Here is a 19,362-nt window from a genome sequence, read left to right as displayed (position 1 = left end):
TATTGTGTCACGTTTTAGTGCGTCCTTTGATTAAAATCCGGAAGTGAATTTATTTTCATGAAATGATTACTATTTTTATTCAAATTTCGGTTCTATTTTTTTTTCTTTTGTATAATTTTTATATTTTTTATTTTATTAACTTAAAATATTCTTGGATTTTTTTTTATTATTATTTAATTATTTTTTTCACATTATATTAAAGAATAATTAATGTAAATTAATATATTTAATTTACATTTAATCCTTGTTACTATTTAAATCAGGAGTGTAATAAAAGTCAATGATTTTGGTAGCTCAACTCTCATTAAAAACATTTTCAAGTTCATAGTTATAAATCTCACCTGATAATAATCGGCGTTTATAAATACAAGGATCTGAAACGATTCGTATATATAATATAAGAATACACTTGGTAATTTCAATGGCGCAATTCATTACAATATAAAAATTTCCAAGACGTTATTCCAACTTTTTTTTTAAGTATTTCATTTTAATTTTCCCAATAAACAAATTTTTGCAAATATTGAAAAATTTTGAAATTTTAAGCGTTTTATAATTTAAAATTAACATAATAGTATTTTATCTATAAAATACTTTTGTGTAAAAAAAAAAAATGAGAAGAAAATATTATTTTCATTATTTTATTGTTATTATTATTCAGTGATTGAAATAGGAGTTCTAGACTTGATTCGTCAAAAATGGCAGATGACTAATGAATCATTTCTGAAGTGCGTATAGTTAACTGCGGTGATAGTTAAAAATGTAACCGACGAGTATTATATATACTATATATACAATCTGACAATCGCATGTAGGTAGAAGGGTAAATAAGGCCGTGGATTCGCCCAAGGGGGTTTTAACTGTTGAGAATTGTGCAATTTTGCCCCCAAGGTATGAACAATTCATTCCTTCTCTTTCTTTATAATATACTTGCCCCAGTCATTCCCAGACACTTTGACTCTTCAAGTTCTTGGCATGATTCACTTTTTTTTTACTTCTCGCAAATTATCACTTTTTTTCAAATTTAAAATCATTTCCATTTTTTGTCTATATAGGAAAAAAAAATTTTTTTTCCTTTTTTAATTTAGCTCAATTTCAAACGGGTTAAGCATTCTAGAGTATTGTTGATTCGCGAAGAGGTGTTCTTTTTTTTATTTTATAATTTTTACCTTTTTTATATATTAAAATATTTAATAAAAGAAAAAACAATTTTTTCTACAATAGAATTTTATTTGAAATTTATTTAGCTTTCAGGAATTTCTTTCCACATTTCAGTAGTGAAACTGCCATCGCCTCTTTTTTTCATTGTCGCTATAATAAGATCGTCACTTGCTGTTTTCAAATCGTAAGCCCAGCCAATTTTTTTAAATTGATCAATCAAAAATGTTGTGAAATTAAAATCATATTTTCCAATTCCACCTGTACGATAATCATAGGGAAAAACGTGATGATAATTATGCCATCCTTCTCCAACTGATATAATCGAAACAAATGGATTGTCACAGGGCACAATATTTCTATTTTAAAAAGAAAATTACCATTTAATAATAATTTTCATTTGTTCAATATTATAAAATATTTTTTTTTTAATTTTATTCATTTTTATTAATTATTTAATTAATTAATTTTATTACCTGTTAAATGGTTTTGATCCAAACATATGAGCTGCACTATTGACTAAACCAGTTGCATTTAAAATCATTACAAAGCGCATAAAGACTTGTGATAAAATCGCGTAATACCAATTTTCTTTCCAAAAAATTATTGGCACAAGTGTCGGTAAAACGAAACCCAATAAAATTGTTAATATATAAAAATGTCTAATAAAATTGAAAAAAAATATATATTTAATATTTTTTGCATTTTCAAAAAAAAAAAAAAAATTGAGAAAAAAAAATAAAATATTTAATTAATATTTACTTGTCACCAAATGTTACTACTGCATCTGCTTTTATGTCACTCATATCAATTTCTTTTAATCTTTTATAATATTCTGGATTCTTTTTTTTCATCCACCAGCCAATATGGGCAAAATAAAATCCACGACTCACATTATGTGGATCGGCATCTGTATCCGTGTATTTATGATGCACTCTATGTATTTTAACCCAATCGTATATTCCGAACTTTAATTTAAATTACAAAAATTTTGTTTCTTACTAATTTGAAATTTTTTTGATAATAATTTAATTAATTTTTTAAAATTATTCATTACAATTATTAATAAAAAATTAGTTAATAAGAATAATAAAAATAGTAATAATAATAATAATAATAATAATAATTCTAAAAATAGGAATAATAAATAAAAAATATTTACTATGCCTGAACTGTAATATCCACCAGCCAAAAATAATCGAAGGGGTAGTTTAGCTTTATATGCTCGATGAGTCCAAAAACGGTGAACACCGCCGGTTATTCCAAAAGCAACATAGAGATAATAAATAATCACTAAAAAAAATAATAGAAAAATAGAACATTTTTTAAAATTTTCATTTTTTATATCTATATTTATTACACATACTCCATAAAAAGGTCAATTTATGAGATAAATAAGGAAATGTGAAAAATCCATAAATAGCAATAGAGTGCCACAATGCATGAACGAAAACAAATTTCCAAATTATATCATTTGTTAAACTATTCCATTTTTTCTTAAATGTTGATATATCTTTTTCATTATTACTCATTTTTTATATATTTTCAACGAAAAAAAAACCGACACTATCTTTTATTTATTTATTTATAATTTAAATTTAATTTTTAAAACTAATTATTTTTCTTTAATTCTATATATTTAGTAATTTTTTATGTTGTAAACAAATATTATAATGTAACAAGAAATAATTTTTTAAAATTCGTAAAAACGAAAAACGGATGTTAACAAATTGGAGACAAAACTGAAAGTGAAATTTTCCACTTTATGAAATATATGAATAAATATTTAGCGTATAATACAAAAATTATCAAGTCAATTTTTTCCGACTGTTTTAAAAAATTTGTTCTTTCTAATTGGGACATTCCATTTCAAGTGAAATTCAGGAATATTGACATTATTCTTTAATTTTGTTATATTATATTTATTTTTATTCAAAAATTAATTGTATAAATATATAATTTATATAAAAATTAATATATAAAAATAATTGTCAATGACACTTTAAAAATATTTATTATTAATAATAATTTTATTATTTTATTTAAATTAATTAATTTTTAATAAAAACTAACCATATTGATTGTTACAAAAGTAAAATTATTTGACAGAAAAAAATATACTACAATAAATTTTTTTTATTAGTTTATTAGTGATTTTTTGTTATTAGTGTATTAATTAATTAAAAATAAATTAAAATAATTGAAAAGTAAATTAAAATCTTATAAAAAAAAAAATTATTAAATGAAATATCTATCATTTGAAATGGAATGTTCTTTAGGTAAATAAGGTCAATTATTATTGACTGGCGGAAATGAAATGCATTTAGGTATTTGCAAAAATGTTTTTTGTAATATTAAACACTATTTTTTCTTTTTTCTGAATAAAAAAAAACGTTTTATACAAAAAATATAAATGAATATAAATTTTTCTTTTTTTCAAAAACAATATTAATTTTCGATAAAAAAAAATCTATTATCACTATTTTATTTTTTCTCCCATTATCTGGAACAATTTTGCAACTCTATAATGATTCATGTGTACATAAGTTTGATTTTGACACTTATTATTAATGTTATGAATGATTCAAAAGGTTTCGCTCTTTCGTAACGCGACTAGTTCTGCGGAATCAAAATTGGATTAATTATGATTCGCGAAAAAAAGGTGTATTAATAGAGCAAAAAAAAAAAAAAAAAATTGAGGGCCCTAGAGTCCCGAGGCAGTGTTTTTGTTTCTCCAGATGTTATATCAAATTGCATAAGCACACGCACTTAAAAAGAAAAAAAAATAAAAGACAAACGCCGAATTACTCATAGCATTTTTTTTTTATCTCCCAAAAGGTTTCATTATTAAAAGCATGTCGTTCATTTACATGCGTCAAACGCTATGTCTTTTACTTTGAAATTCAATTTTCTATTCATACATTATACCCACAATTTTTTTTTCTTTTGAATCTTTTTTTTACTGAAGGAAGAAATTGCGAGATAAAACAAATTTTTACTTGGAAATCTATAATAATTATCAGAAATTAAAAGTAATTAATTTATTAAAATTAATTAAAAATTTCGATAATTTAATATGATATTTATAATAAAATTAAAAAAAGTTATATTAATAGTAATTAATTAATTATCAAATTAATATATTAAAGTGAAGAAATTTCGATTTTTTTTGCCAAAAATGGAATTTTCGAGCAGGGAAAAAATTAAAAATTAGTCAGCTTACTGAAAAAACAAAATTGGAAAATAAAATTGAAAATGAAAGATTTTTCATTTATATTATAAATGAGATATAATATTCCCAATATGTGGATTTATTATTAAGTTCTCTTAAGCCTTTTCAGCAAACCCTATATTTATTGCCATCAGCATCAATTCAGTTTCGACTTTATATTTATTTTTTTTTTTAAGAAAATCATGATTTGCAACATCCTAGCCTGAGGATATGTAAATATACATCAGTATGATATATCCTGCGCGTGGTCAAGGTCTAAAAAAGTAAATAATTCCCTTCTGAAAAGTTTAAATTTTCAACCTAATTGTCACACATTTATCCATTTATTATCAGCTCAATATAAAAAACAGCAATCAAAATTTTTTCTGAATGACAAAATTTTTATTCGAAACTTTTTATTTTCTTTTTTTTGTGAAAAAAAATTTTTTTTAATAAATTTAAAATAATTTCTTCCTTTTAAAATAAGAATAATTAGATTTTTTTAAAATAATAAATCGCATAATATGTTTGAAAATACAAAAAATGTAAATTAGATTTTTATAATTTATCAAAAGATCTAATGTTTTGATATTCACAGAAAACAATTATATAGTTATCGCTAAATTACTTCAATTATTTTTTTTTTATTTTCCATCTTTCAACTCATCAAAATGTCTTTCATGGCCAAGGTCAATCGAATCAAATTTATTCGAAATTACGTCAATGATGAATTTAATGTCTAATATAATAACAAATCATCTATCAAAAATCAAGATGAGTAATATTTTTCAATTCCTTACCTATATAACAATAATTTTTATTATTATTGTTATTATTATTGTTAGTGCTATTTTTATTATAATTATTATTATAAATAATAAATAATTGTATAAATTATAATTGAATAATTTAAAAAAAAAATTTTTTGGGTCTATTTTTGGTAAAATTAGATTTTTTTTAATAATAATATCGTTATGAAAATGCAATTCCGCATTGCAACGACTTTTTTGTTACAAAATCTCAATTACATAAAGTTCTTCCGTTAATTAAATTTTTCTATCAGTAAACCGCAAAATTTATTAAAAAGTAAAAGAAAAATTTTTTTTTTTTTGAAATAATATAAAATGAAATGAAGCAAGAAAAAAAAATTCTAAACAGAAACTTAGCTACACTTTAATAGTGATAAATAATTGTTTATTACTATTTTGCAATTGCAATAAAATCCTGAGAGGATATCGTTTTATTTCTTTTTTTTCTCCTATAAAATTATTGCGTATAGTCTTGAACACCTGTCATAAGTGATAGCTAAAAGCAATAAACGATTTGTAATTAAATATATAGAAAAGAGAGCAATACCAATATGTCTTAAAAGAATCTACAAAGTTACTTAGTTCTAAAAATAAAAAAAAAGGCTATTTTTCCATATATTTGTTAATTGACATTCAGTGAAAATTTAATTTTATATTATTTAAATATTTATTTATTAATTAAAATAATTAAATAATAATTTTATTTATGAATAAAAAAAAAAAATTCAAAATTGAAAAAAAATGTTATAAATATTGCACTGTTTTTTTGGGGGGATAAAATTATACCTGATAATAATTTTCAAAAAACAGAAAGGTAATCAAAAAAATTTTTTTAATAAAATAGAATGGAAATTTTCTGTTTATGGGGACATGTTGTGTAAAAAAAAAATAAAAAAAAAGGAGAGGAATTACGTAATTGCGTCAAGTCGTCGGCAAATGTGTATGCGTATTCTAAAGAGCCTAGGGCAAAGGAAGACCTTGCCAACATGAGAACTGGGCCACAGGACCCCACCAGCATCTCTTAGGGTCCATCGGACCCAAATCATTTTTTTTCCACACTTTATTGATTCTAGGAATCTAAAATTATTTAATTAAGCCCACTCATTTTCATTGATCATTTTTTTATTTTCGAAGAAAAAAAAATATTCTCAATATTAGAGGATTCACCTCTCAAAATGAGAATTTTTCCCCCCCATATAATATTTATTCATATATTTACGACCAGTGCAATATTATTATTAATTATAATATAAAAAAATTAGAATTTACAATTAATTTTAATATGTAATAAAAAATAAAAAATAAAGTAATAAATTAATTAACAAATGTGAAAAAATTCCAGAAGCGGAATATTTCTTTTAATTAGAAAAATAGTTTTTTTTCAATATCTTTTATTAAAATAAAATAAAAAAATATATTGAGAAAAAGGACCCCAAATTTGATGAAATGTTTGTTTATGTGCAATGATTACAAATTACAACATACTCAATCGTGAATTATTCATTCGGGAATCGATTCACGATCGCAGATTTCACCCGAATAGAAGAAAATACGAGAAAAACCTTGACAAGTGATCTGCTACTATTAAATGAAACGAAAGATTAAATACAGGTATATTTTTTTTTTGTAATCATATTTTTTCGTTTAAATACATTTTTTGATTTTTTTCAATATTTTTTTTATAGTTTAAAATTTTATTTTTTAAAATTAAAAAAAATACCGATTTTTTGTTAACTTTTTTTAAAAATTTTATTTTAGGTTCTGGGACCAATTTCCGGATGTCATATTAATCCGGCAGTGACATTGGGTCTTGTTGTTAGTGGAAATTGCACCATACTTCGAGGATTATGCTATGTCGTGTGTCAATGTTGCGGAGCAATTGCAGGAGCTGGTGTATTAAAGGTAAATCTTTTTTTTGTTTTCTGATTTATTGGAAAAAAAATTTTTTTTTAAATTTTATTCACTTCAAAGAAATGTTAAAAACAATTATATGATTTAATTTTTCAAATAAATTCAGAAAATTAATCTGGAATAAACAGAATTTTAGTTTATTTTTAATTATTTTTTATTTTAATTAATATATTAATTTTGTGACTATTTGAAAAATTGTGAAATTAGATTGTATTTTTGATATTTTAAATTAATTTTTCTTTTTAAATAGAGAAAAATAATTATGTGAATTAATTGATTAAAAAAAAAGGGGATTATTTTACACGTGAGGGGGATGAAGGAATTTGGAGAACAAGTTACTTAATTAAAGTGTCATTGTACAAGGTCAAGGTTGAGAGAGTTCTGATTTCCTTGGGAGGGAATTGTCCCGCGTGTAAAAAATCCGTTACATCAGAAACTGGTCAATCTACTGGTCAATAAATATATAATTAAGTCCCCATTTGCACCCAAGAATGTTTGTATCAAATATAATTATATTTATCAACGTTCTGATTTTTTTTTTGCAGAAAAAAAATATTTAAAATCAACGAAATCTAAAAAAAGGAGAAAATTAATTCCCCGAGAATATATATTTTAACAGAAATTTTTTTAATTCACAATTAATTCGATTTAAAACAATTTATGCGATTTCTTTTATTTATTATAATTTTCTTTTTTTTATTACCTTTTTATTAATTTTGTTAATTTCTTGATAAATTTATTTTGTTTTTAATTAAAAAAATGTATCAATTTAATTTTAATGTTTATTTAAATTAATTAAAAAAAATTTTTTCGCAGATGGCACTTCCTTCGGAATTGACGAATCGATCATTGGGATTGACTCTACTCAATGCAAAAGTTGAAAGTGGACAGGGAATTTTGATTGAGGCGATTATTACATTTTTATTGGTGCTTGTGGTCCATGCAGTTACTGATCCAAAAAGACACGATTGCCGTGGATGGGCACCACTTGCAATTGGATTAACAATCACTGTTTGTCATTTGGCCGTTGTACCAGCAACTGGTAGCAGTATGAATCCAGCACGTTCTCTTGGTCCAGCTGTGATTTTGGGAGACTGGAGATATCAATGGATTTATTGGGTTGGACCAATTCTTGGTGGCATTTTGGCTGGCGCAATCTACAGAATGGGATTTAAGGCGAGAAGCAAAGACGAAGATGAAGCTTCCTACGATTTTTAAGATAATACAATCATATTCTTTTTTTTAATATTATTATTATTATTATTTAATTTTGAATCTTGAAGTCGCATTTTTATTTTTTCTCTATTTTTCAATTCATCTAAATGAAAAAATTTTATTTGTCCGAATAAAAATGGGAAATTATTAAAATTGAAATTTTGATTTTAATATGACAAGATGGAAAAAATAGAGAAAGTAATATAATTGAGACTTTTCACACTCGTAGCTCACAATTTAGGGATTTTTCGAAAAAAAGGAGAGAATTGAATGTCAAAGAAAGATAAATCACTATTTATGAAATATAAATTATTTGAAGCAATATTCTTTTTAAATAAATTTCAAAAAATTTAAATTTAGTATTAAATCAAAAACAAATTTTTTTTAAAAAAGAATATCAATGAAACACGGAGATTGAATGTAAAAAAATTTCGTATTATTTCACAATTTCTTGCTGGCAAGAAATTAAATAATGAGCAAAGAAAAATATTTAATTAAATTATTAATTTTTTTTTAAGTTACATCACACGTAGAATCCTTAATTGTGATTTACGAGATTTCAGTATTTCTTGGAAACAAAAGTTTCTTCTCAGATGTAATTATAAATACCCTTTTTTTAAAACTATTTCTATTTATAAGTAAATAATTTTTAATTTAATATTTTTGAAAGACAAATTTGAAATGAAATTTCAAAGTAATATGAAAGTAGTAATTTTAAAGTAAGTAATTTGAAATTTTCAAATTACTTATTTCTATAGTATTTTTCAGTCTTTTTTTGTATATTTTCATTATAAAAACTATGTCTATTTGAACAAGAATTTTATCTACGATTTTGCCATAAATATATTTGAAGTTTAAAATTTTTTTTTTGAAAACAAATAGAATTCTTTTTATTAAAATTTTTTTATATTATACTTTTGAAACTTTGGTAAAATAAATTTTCAGTCTTGAAAATCAAAGAGCGAAAAAAATGAAAATTACATTTAAAAATAAAAAAAAAAATTTTTAATGATAGGTATTTTTTATTAAAAATGTATTTAAAATTTTTTGACTGACTGAGATAATTGAATATGTGAGAAAAAAAATCTCTGCCTCTTTTAAAGGAAGTTAACCGATTATTTAGTTACTTCTGATTCATTGAAAAATTGCCTAGTTATTAAGATTTGTATATATTGTACTTAAAATAAATTTAATCTTCTAAGAATCTCTTTTCATTGTTTATTAATTCTAAAAATCTTTAAAAAAAATAATTAAAGTTTCAAAATATAAATATAGTTTTTTTAATAAATTCAAATGTTTTTAAATTCTATACGGAAAAATGAATTTTTTACCGGTACATAAATAGATAAATACTTTCGTTTTCAAAAAGGAAAGTGAAATCTTTTACATTTTACATTTTGTAACTCCCCTCCAGTGATTCTGTGATTAGTTTGAAAATAGATGCACCAAAATAGTGTCTGCTCTATAGCATAAAAGCCAGTTTAAAATCATCCACCGTCAAGAAATTATAGAATTTTAAAATTGTTGATTTCATTTTTACATTTGTTACATTATTTTATAAAATTATGTTTATTTTTTTCCTGTAAATTTTTTTTGTTTTGTTTTAATATTAATTGCAAACATTTTTTTTTAAATAAAAAGAAAAATTTAGTGCACACAGAAAGAAACAAAAAATGGCAGACACCGATGTGAGCGATTATTTTCGATCGAATTTATTGTCACTACGTCGTGCAATAAATGATAATGATTTTAAATATTTTGGTTCACTAAATAAAGATACAGAAAGAATTGCATTTTTAATGAATTATCCAGAGGCACGTCGACTCACATTTGAAATTGACGATCAGGAATGTAAAAAAAATTCAATAAAATGTTTGAAATTAAAAAATGAAGGAAATAAATTTTTTGGTTGTGGAAATTTTGAAAAAGCATTGTCAAAATATTCCAATGCCATCATTTTAGCACCACGAGAAGGTAACGTGAACATTTTTATTTGTATTTAATAAAAAAAAAAAATTTTAAATACTGTGAAAACAAAAATTATTTCAATTTTTCAGATTTGGCAATTCTTTATGGTAATCGTTCGGCGGCTTTATATCATTTGAATGATTATGAATTGGCAATAATTGATGCAGAGGAAGCTGTAAAAATGGGATATTCAAAAGAATTACTTTATAAATTAGATGATAGACGAGCAAGATGTTTATTGGCATTAGAGGAACATTCAAAAGCAATGGATGCATTTAAAAGTGCTTTAAAAGCTCTCGACTATGCAAAAATTCCACTGGAGAAAAAACAAAAATTAGAATCTGACATTAGAGTAATGTTGGCAATTATGGAAAGAGGAGCAAAACTCAATGAAAATAATAATAAATTAATAACGAAAAAAATTAAGACAAAATTGACAAAAAAATCACAGTTACCAAAAACAAAGGATATAAATTTATCATATCCGGCATTTAGTAATGCTGTTGAAATTAAAGACGCAGGTGGTGAAATTGGAAGATTTGCCATTGCCACAAGGGACATTGCTCCCGGGGAAATTATCGCCGTTGAAAAAGCTCATTGCGCTATTTTACTAGGAGAGTACAGGTAAATTATTTATAATTATTTTTACTTAATTGGCTATTTATATTATTAATTTTTAAATTAAACTTTTTGTAAATAGAATTTTTTTTGAAATAATTTAAAATTTACAGATTGAGTCATTGTCATTTTTGTTTGGAGAGAATTTTAGCTCCAATACCAGCCTATTGTTGCAGTTCGATTGCATATTGTTCAATAAATTGTAGAAATTCAGATAAAAATTTACACTCGATAGAATGTAAAATATTAGGACCATTGTGGAGTTCTGGCATGTCCGTGACATGTTTATTAGCATTAAGAGCAATTACTCAACGACCTTTAAACGAACTAATTAAATTGGAAGAGAAATTAAATGAAAAATATGTCGGTTCGAAAATACAACCTTATAAAGGGTCTGATTATGAATCACTTTATGGAATGGGTAAAAAAAATTAAATTTTGTATTTAAAAACAAAAATGAACAAATTTTCATTTTCTTTAAATTTTCAGTGTCCCATGAGGATAAAAGAACAGTTGAGGATATTTTTCATCGTACATTTATGGCATGTTGGCTATTAAGACTCTTAAAGACAACGTCTTATTTTCCTGAAAATATTAAAACTCCGGATACATCAGAAGATTTGCTTTCTAACGAAGAACTTTTCATTGGACACTTAATACTTCATAATTTACAATTGCTGCAATTTAATGCGCACGAGGTATATAATTTTGTATGGAAAAATAGGAAGAGAGATTTATTTTCTGTAATTTTCATTCTTTTATTTTCTTTTTTTCTAACAGATTTCTGAGCTCGTAAAATTAAAAGGCGAGAAAAATTTATCTAAGTCGAAGAATTTATTTATTGGCGGTGGTTCATTTCCTTCAATTGCTCTTTTAAATCATTCATGCAATCCTGGTGTCATCAGGTAAATAAAAATCCTTTTTTCCCTCAAGTTTTACCAAAAATAACAAAATTAATTAGATTTAAAAAAAAAAATTTAATTCGATTTTTCATAATTATGCGAATTTAATTTCCAGTGAAAATTATTTCCCCGTTGGGAATTCTCAGTATATTTGCAATTAAAATGACATAACTGATTTCATGAAATTATGATTTAACGTAAGAAACAATTTAGATGAAATTATAATTATTAGTAAGATTTAATTTTGAGTGAAATAAAATTTAATTTTTGCGTTAATGATTTAAATTCCATTTCTATATTTTTTTCATCTAAATAAATTAAATTAAAAGTTTACATTATTTAACAATAATGTATAATTTTTAAATAAAATTAGTAAAATAAATTAAATATAAAAATTATTACCTACTTTTTTTTGAATTTTTTGCAGATATTTTATAGGAACAACGATGATTGTGAGAGCAATAAGAACTATTAAAACAGGCACGGAAATTAATGATAATTATGGACCAATTTTCGCTGAAATGTCAGAAATGGAACGAAAAAGAAAATTAAGAATGCAATATTGGTTTGATTGTAATTGCGAAGCGTGCAGTGGTCATTGGCCACTTTTAGTTGATATTGATCCTCGAATTTTCAGGTAAAAAAAGAATTTTCTTCTAATTATTAAAAATTTATTTATTTCCAATTGTCATTTGTTATTTGTTTTTTATTTTTTGCAATATGAACTCTAATTTTGTACTAATTTTCTATTTTTACGTTCATTAAAAGTATTTTATTATTTCAAAAAAATTAATTTCATTTAATTAATATGAATAAAATAAAATTAAATTAATTTCAAGAAATCTTTGAATGTTCTAATATATTTGTTATTAACAATTCTATATGTTTAAGATATTTAATATTTGTTAATTACAAGGCGCTAATTTCTATAATTTATTTTGAATATAAATAACAAAATTTTAAAAATGAATATGTTTACTAATTTTTACTAATAAATTCAATGTGATGTGTCGTCATTTTTCATTTTTCAGGCATTACAATAGTTTGGAAGTACCAAACATTTCCAGGGAGAGTAAATTAATGTAAAAATATAATTTTATCAATTTTAGATTAGAATATGACCCCCATTATTTTTTTTAAATTAGTTTTTTAAAAAATTATTTCCAGATTTTATCATTTGTCGTAAAATATTTTGATCTTTTAAAACCTGCATGGGCATGTTTCCTATTTATATGTAAATCAATTTTTTTTATATGTAAATAATTGAAATAATTTCCATCAATTGGAAATTACATGAATATTTTTTTCTAATTTCAATTAGTATAGACACAGTTCTAATATAAAATAACTGATTTTTTTAAAGGTTTAAATGTGAAACTGAATTCTGCGATAATATTCTACCAGTGAAAACGGACACAAACGAATTTATGATGTCATGTATTAAATGTGGAAAAAGTACAAATATTTTAAAAGGATTGAAAGCACTACAAGATACGGATTCTCTATTTCGATTAGCGTCGCACAATTTAGAACAAAGCGATTATGAACAAGCACTCAGGTATTATTTAAAAATACTCAAATTACTTGATTCAATTTTAAGTCTACCTTTCAAAGATTATCATCTCTGTCAGCAGGGAGCTCGAATTTGTTTTCTAAGTTTTGGAAATTGCTCTGCAATTTGACTTGTTTTCTCAATCAAATGTTTAAAAAAGTTGGGGCATTCTTAAAATTATGTTTCCGACATTTTTGTAATTTTAAATATAATAGAAATGCCAAAGTACGTGTTAAAATAAAGAAATTTTTAATTTTAAGTATTAAGAGAGTATGAAGAGGTCGGGTTATTCGCATATTTAAAGATTAATTGTAATGCTAATTATAATTATTAATATTTTAAAAAAAATTATTATTTGATTCGAATAATCGGTTACTTGACTATTAGCAAATATTTATAAAAAAAAAGAATAGAATTTTTTGTTTTATTTATATAGTATTACATATTTTGTACAATCTAATTCCTTATACTACTAAAATACAAATAAAATACAAATAAAGTACAAAGAAAATACAAATTACTTACAAATAAAATACAAATAAATCACAAGTAAATCACAAATAAATCACAAATAAATCACAAATAAATTACAAATAAAATACAAATAAATCACAAGTAAATCACAAATAAATCACAAATAAATTACAAATAAATTACAAATAAAATACAAATTAAATGCAAATACATAATATACAAATAATAGGTAAATAAAATACAAATAATATACAAATAATGTACAAATAATATAAAAATAATATAAAAATAAAATACAAATAAAATTACAATTAAATTACAAGTAATACATGTATGAGATAAACAGGGTTTAAAAATTTGTAAAGTGCATATATTTCAATTACACTTATTTAATTCAAATAAAAATTATTTGATCCAAATAAATATTTATTTGATAATAGTCAAGTAAACCGATTATTTTAATCAAATAAATTTTTTTTTCAGTGTAGGTATAACTAATGATTACTTTAATAATTGGTAGCAGTTGTGAACTATTATTTTTATTTTCTCGATTAATTATAATAAATGTTAGTTATGATAGAGTAACCTATTTTTCTGCAGTTTTTTTCAACCCTAACTCTTGCATACTCTCATTTCTGGTTTAGAAGAAAAAAAATTCTTTTTGTGTTATAGTTTATGATCACCTAAGTCGGACTTTTTTCGTAAGATTTTTTTTTATTTCTATTTTTTTTCTATTTGCAGTAAATAACAAATTTTAACATTTCGTTATTAATATTTCATAAATTAAAAACTAACATGCTCAATAATAACATTTAAAATACAAAAGGTCCCTTAAAAGAATATTTATTAAATTAAACAGAATTTTCATAATAAAAATAAAACAAACACATAGGTCTGGAAAGTTCAATTACAAAAAATATAGAGAGCAATTCTTGTAGATATTTTTCTATTTTTTTTAATTACAAATTAATTGAAAGTCTAAACAGTAACTATAACGCTTTTAGAAGATAATTTAATTATCTTTAAAATAGTTTAAACAAATTAATGTAATATTTTTCTAACGCCTTACTATATTTTCTATTAGTGTTTTTTAAATATTATTTTTATTTTTCATTTACATGAGATTTGTAGATTCAATTTAAAGCTAAAAAACTGACACTAACTTCAAATGTTCATAGTTTCAATTACAGACAAATATAAACAATAGCTTCAAAAGTCGGTAGTTTCAATTAATGGTAGCTTCAAATTTACTTAATATTGTTTTAGTCAATGGCATGAGGTTTCAGTCAATGATGTAAAGTTTCAGTCAATTATGTATAGCTTCAGTTGTTGGTATTTGCAGACAAAAGGATGATAAACGTAAACGTATTAAACATCATTTGCTGAAGTCTTAAGCAATGAGAACTTCTATAACTACAGGAAAGACCTATCAATATGCTATTCGACGCAGACATTGGCAGCACCAAGCTGGTTTTCCAGTCGTGTGATAGCTTCAGATTATTATTGATGGTTTCGAGTCATGATATATGGAATTCTACACGGAAAAAATAAGTTCGTCAATCACTAACAGAATAGTCTGTCACTTTGAGACGGAACATAAAATCGTTTAAAGATTAAAAGTCTCTGATAAATAACAAAAAAAAAAAATTTAATTTTTTTCACAATTATTAGTAATTTCAAACACTGATTGGCACAGAATAATAATACACTTTCTGATAAATAATAAAAAAAAAATTATTTTTTTTTCACAATTATTAGTAATTTTAAACACTGCTTGGCACTGAATAATAATACACTTTCTGATAAATAAGCAAAAAAAAAAAATTTTTTTAAACACAATTAGTAATTTCAAAAACTTATTGGCACAGAATGATAATACACTTTCTCGTTGCATAGTTCGATATTTTTTACACTTTAAACCAACACACATTTACGAATTAAAAATACTTAAAAACTACACATAAAAACGCACGCTTATAACACTGAAAGTCACTGTTCTTATATACCACATGACGAAATTATTCATCATTTTCGAGAAAAGATTTTGCACCGAACATCACTTTTTAATTATTCAGAAAATTATAAAGTCAACTAACGTTTCACAGACTTTTCACTAATGATTCGTAAACGTTTAATACAGTTGCGGACACTCGTATAGGATTCGATAAATTCTTTACTTTTAAAAAATTCAGTTAAAAATATTTGAAAATTAACTAAAATTCTACGGAAAAAGTGTCCCGTCTCAAAATGACAAATGTCTCTTAATGATTGACGAACTTATTTTTTTCGTTTTGTTCTCATCAAGTACTGGTAATCAATCAATCAATCTGAGAACTTCAACCTGGTAATTGCAGTCAATAATTACTCCAAGCTGCTCTTTTAGTCAATTTGTAGCGTACAGTTCTCTCTAGAAATCAATGAAGTCTCAAATGCTTATAGTCACAGTCTGTATTAAGTGATGAATACCTTCAACTGATTGCTAAAAAATAACTTAAAAATTTAATAGTATTTTCTATCAATGATAGATTTTACTGTTAATGTCTTTGGCAATAAGAACTTCAACTACTAGTAACTGAAGGATCTCAAAATGCTGTTCGACACAGACATTGGCAGCACAAAACTGGTTTTCCAGTTATGTTATAGCTTCAGATTGTAAAATGATTTCGAGTTGCGATTTCTTAAGCATAAAGCACATCTAGCACTGATTATCAATTAATCTGATTGAACCAAGCTGTTCTTTCAGTCAATTGATAGCTTCAGTTACTAGAAATCTCTCAAGTTCTAATTGTCCTTATAGTTACAGTCTGTTTTAATTCATAGTAATACTGTTTATTAAAAAATAACTTTAAATTTAGTTTCTGTCAGTGATATTTTCAGTCAATGATTGATTTAATAGCTACAGTAGTTTAAATTAATTTTTAGAAATATTATCTTACAGCTTTAATTTCATTTCTTTTTTAATAAAAGTTACAATTATTTAATTGATAATAAATTATATTTGTTTGAATCTTTTGAAGCTATGTTTACAACTATTTGTATTTATTACCTATTATGTATTATTACCTCTTATTATTAATTATTGTTATTAATCATTATTATTAATAATAATTATAATTATTATATTATTAATAACCAAATTACTTCTTCTAGAATTTTGAACGATCGCGATTACAGGAGTTTCAAACACTTTCGGAACAGAATTTTTTAACCTAAAATTGAAGCTACAATTATACAGATAAAACAGTACCGTCATTTGTTATCAGTTTCAGTCAATGATATATAGCTTCAGTTGTTGGTATTTGCAGACAAAAGGATGATAAACGTAAACGTATTAAACATCATTTGCTGAAGTCTTAAGCAATGAGAACTTCTATAACTACAGGAAAGACCTATCAATATGCTGTTCGACGCAAACATTGGCAGCACCAAGCTGGTTTTCCAGTCGTGTGATAGCTTCAGATTATTATTGATGGTTTCGAGTCATGATATATGGAATTCTACACGGAAAAAATAATTTCGTCAATCACTAACAGAATAGTCTGTCATTTTGAGACGGGACATAAAATCGTTTAAAGATTAAAAGTCTCTGATAAATAACAAAAAAAAAAATTTAATTTTTTTCACAATTATTAGTAATTTCAAACACTGATTGTCACAGAATAATAATACACTTTCTGATGAATAATCAAACAACATTTTTTTTTTTCACAATTATTAGTAATTTCAAACACTGCTTGGCACTGAATAATAATACACTTTCTGATAAATAACAAAAAAAAAAAATTTTTTTTCACTATTAGTAATTTCAAAAACTTATTGGCACAGAATTAATACACTTTCTCGTTGCATAGTTCGATACTTTTTACACTTTAAACCAATACACATTTACGAATTAGAAATACTTAAAAACTACATATAAAAACGCACGCTTATAACACTGAAAGTCACTGTTCTTATATACTACATGACGAGATTTTTCATCATTTTCGAAAAAAGATTTTGCACCGAACATCACTTTTTAATTATTCAAAAAATTATAAAGTCAACTAACGTTTCACAAACTTTTCACTAATGATTCGTAAACGTTTAATAAAGTTGCGCACACTCGTATAGTATTCGATAAATTCTTTACTTTTAAAAAATTCAGTTAAAAATATTTGAAAATTAACTAAAATTCTACGGAAAAAGTGTCCCGTGTCTCAAAGTGACAGAAATGTCTCTTAATGATTGACGAACTGATTTTTCGTGTAGTTCTCATCATGTACTGGTAATCAATCAATCAACCTGAGAACTTCAACCTGGTAATTGCAGTCAATAATTACTCCAAGCTGCTCTTTTAGTCAATTGATAGCGTACAGTTCTCTATAGAAATCTATGAAGTCTCAATTGCTTATAGTCACAGTCTGTATTAAGTGATGAATACCTTCAACTGTTTGCTATAAAAATCTTTAAAATTTAATACCACTTTCTGTCAATGATAGTCAGTAGTAGTTCTTAGTAGTTTTAGTCAATGATATCTTCATAAGTTAGATAGTTTCAATTTATAATACAAATCTGATATTTGTAGCTTCACTTTCATAATTTTTTTTTAATATTAAAGGGATCGCGATTTTCAGTATTTCTAACAGATCCGGGATTAAAATTTTACTAAAACAACTCGAAAATATTTTTTAAATATGAAAATATGTATTAAAGAAAATTGTAAATTTAGCTGACTGAAAAAGGTTTCGTTTATAAAATTGTAATACATTCACGATGACCACGTCTAAAAATAGGCCAATATGCACTAATTGTAACTGATTTAATTTTCTTATTATATTTTATAATATAATTAAAAATATAATATATTATATTCCATAATTTAATAGGCGTACCTTTTGTATTTTAATGTAATCATAGAGCTATCGAGATGCAAGTGTAAAGGTGATAAAATTCAAAAATCGTTTCAAATACATTTGGAAATTATAATGATTTAAAAATATTTTTTAATAATTATTTTTGAGATTTTTCAAATATAAAAACAAAAAAATTACAATTTTGTTAATATTATTATTTAAAAAAAAGAATTATGTCAGTTTCCAATTTAAACTAATATTAGTTCCAAGTTAATAAATTTACGAGTGGTACAGTTTGATATAGAGTAACCCTGTTGTTTCAAAAGATTTAAATAGAATTTGTTTTTAATTCAATAAATATAATTATAATAATTCCGCGTTTTCTTTACTTGATTACTATAACTATACACAAAAAATCTTTTTATCTGTTTTAATGTATGTCCTACAAAAAAAACTAAGACATTTTGACCGAGAGAGCTGAAATTTGGTTTCAATGTTTATTTTCGCGTGTAATTTTTGTTTAATATTTTTTATGTAATAAATATTTAAACATTTATATTTTAAATATAAAATTATACAATAATTCAATTTTTTAAACAAAAAATGAAATTCAAAGACAAAAGTAAAATGAAAAGAACAAACAAAACAACAACAACAACAACAACAACAACAACGACGACCATGCCGATGACGATGACGACGACGACAA

General features: G+C 23.9%; 3 protein-coding genes across 6 annotated transcripts in view; 2 read left to right on the top strand and 1 right to left on the bottom strand.

Annotated features, from left to right (window-relative positions):
- LOC127282225 (aquaporin AQPAn.G) overlaps positions 1 to 9,502 on the top strand; it is a 43,049-nt gene extending 33,547 nt beyond the window's left edge. For all 3 annotated transcript variants that reach the window (XM_051306385.1, XM_051306386.1, XM_051306387.1), the window contains 2 exons: positions 6,937 to 7,080; positions 7,906 to 9,502. In XM_051306385.1, coding sequence (XP_051162342.1) covers positions 6,937 to 7,080; positions 7,906 to 8,307 — 546 coding nt within the window. In that variant the 3' untranslated portion in view covers positions 8,308 to 9,502. The remainder of the gene's footprint in view (positions 1 to 6,936; positions 7,081 to 7,905) is intronic.
- On the bottom strand, positions 1,208 to 2,904 carry LOC127282226 (acyl-CoA Delta-9 desaturase-like). Its single transcript, XM_051306388.1, has 5 exons — positions 2,525 to 2,904; positions 2,321 to 2,451; positions 1,921 to 2,126; positions 1,635 to 1,820; positions 1,208 to 1,517 (listed from the first exon to the last, which is right to left on the bottom strand). Exons 1-5 carry the CDS (start codon positions 2,688 to 2,690, stop codon positions 1,244 to 1,246), a joined length of 963 nt encoding a protein of 320 aa, XP_051162345.1. The 5' UTR covers positions 2,691 to 2,904; the 3' UTR covers positions 1,208 to 1,243.
- Positions 9,503 to 9,688: 186 nt separating the features above from the next.
- On the top strand, positions 9,689 to 13,572 carry LOC127282186 (SET and MYND domain-containing protein 4-like). 2 transcript variants are annotated; one of them, XM_051306304.1, is made up of 8 exons: positions 9,689 to 10,278; positions 10,362 to 10,896; positions 11,004 to 11,311; positions 11,380 to 11,588; positions 11,671 to 11,795; positions 12,220 to 12,429; positions 12,824 to 12,874; positions 13,156 to 13,572. In XM_051306304.1, exons 1-8 carry the CDS (start codon positions 9,978 to 9,980, stop codon positions 13,472 to 13,474), a joined length of 2,058 nt encoding a protein of 685 aa, XP_051162261.1. In that variant the 5' UTR covers positions 9,689 to 9,977; the 3' UTR covers positions 13,475 to 13,572. The 2 variants fall into 2 exon arrangements, with proteins under 2 accessions (XP_051162261.1, XP_051162262.1); XM_051306305.1 differs by lacking the exon at positions 12,824 to 12,874.
- Positions 13,573 to 19,362: the final 5,790 nt, after the last annotated feature.

The sequence above is a fragment of the Leptopilina boulardi genome, unplaced genomic scaffold (assembly GCF_019393585.1).
Source record: "Leptopilina boulardi isolate dan_hultmark-lab unplaced genomic scaffold, ZJU_Lbou_2.1 LbouV2_291, whole genome shotgun sequence".
In the NCBI taxonomy this organism is placed as follows: Eukaryota; Metazoa; Arthropoda; class Insecta; order Hymenoptera; family Figitidae; genus Leptopilina; species Leptopilina boulardi.
This window is presented reverse-complemented; position numbering and strand designations above follow the sequence as displayed.

Bases quoted from the DNA above. Each gene is read 5' to 3' on its own strand.
- LOC127282226 (XM_051306388.1), bottom strand. From the start codon at position 2,690: ATGAGTAATAATGAAAAAGATATATCAACATTTAAGAAAAAATGGAAT. The intron at 2,127-2,320 runs GTAAATATTTTT...TTTAAATTAAAG, and splicing joins GATATTACAGTTCAGGCATA to TTCGGAATATACGATTGGGT. The intron at 1,821-1,920 runs GTAAATATTAAT...CAATTTTATTAG, and splicing joins GTAGTAACATTTGGTGACAA to ACATTTTTATATATTAACAA.
- LOC127282186 (XM_051306304.1), top strand. From the start codon at position 9,978: ATGGCAGACACCGATGTGAGCGATTATTTTCGATCGAATTTATTGTCA. The intron at 10,897-11,003 runs GTAAATTATTTA...TAAAATTTACAG, and splicing joins ATTTTACTAGGAGAGTACAG to ATTGAGTCATTGTCATTTTT. The intron at 11,589-11,670 runs GTATATAATTTT...TTTTTCTAACAG, and splicing joins TGCAATTTAATGCGCACGAG to ATTTCTGAGCTCGTAAAATT.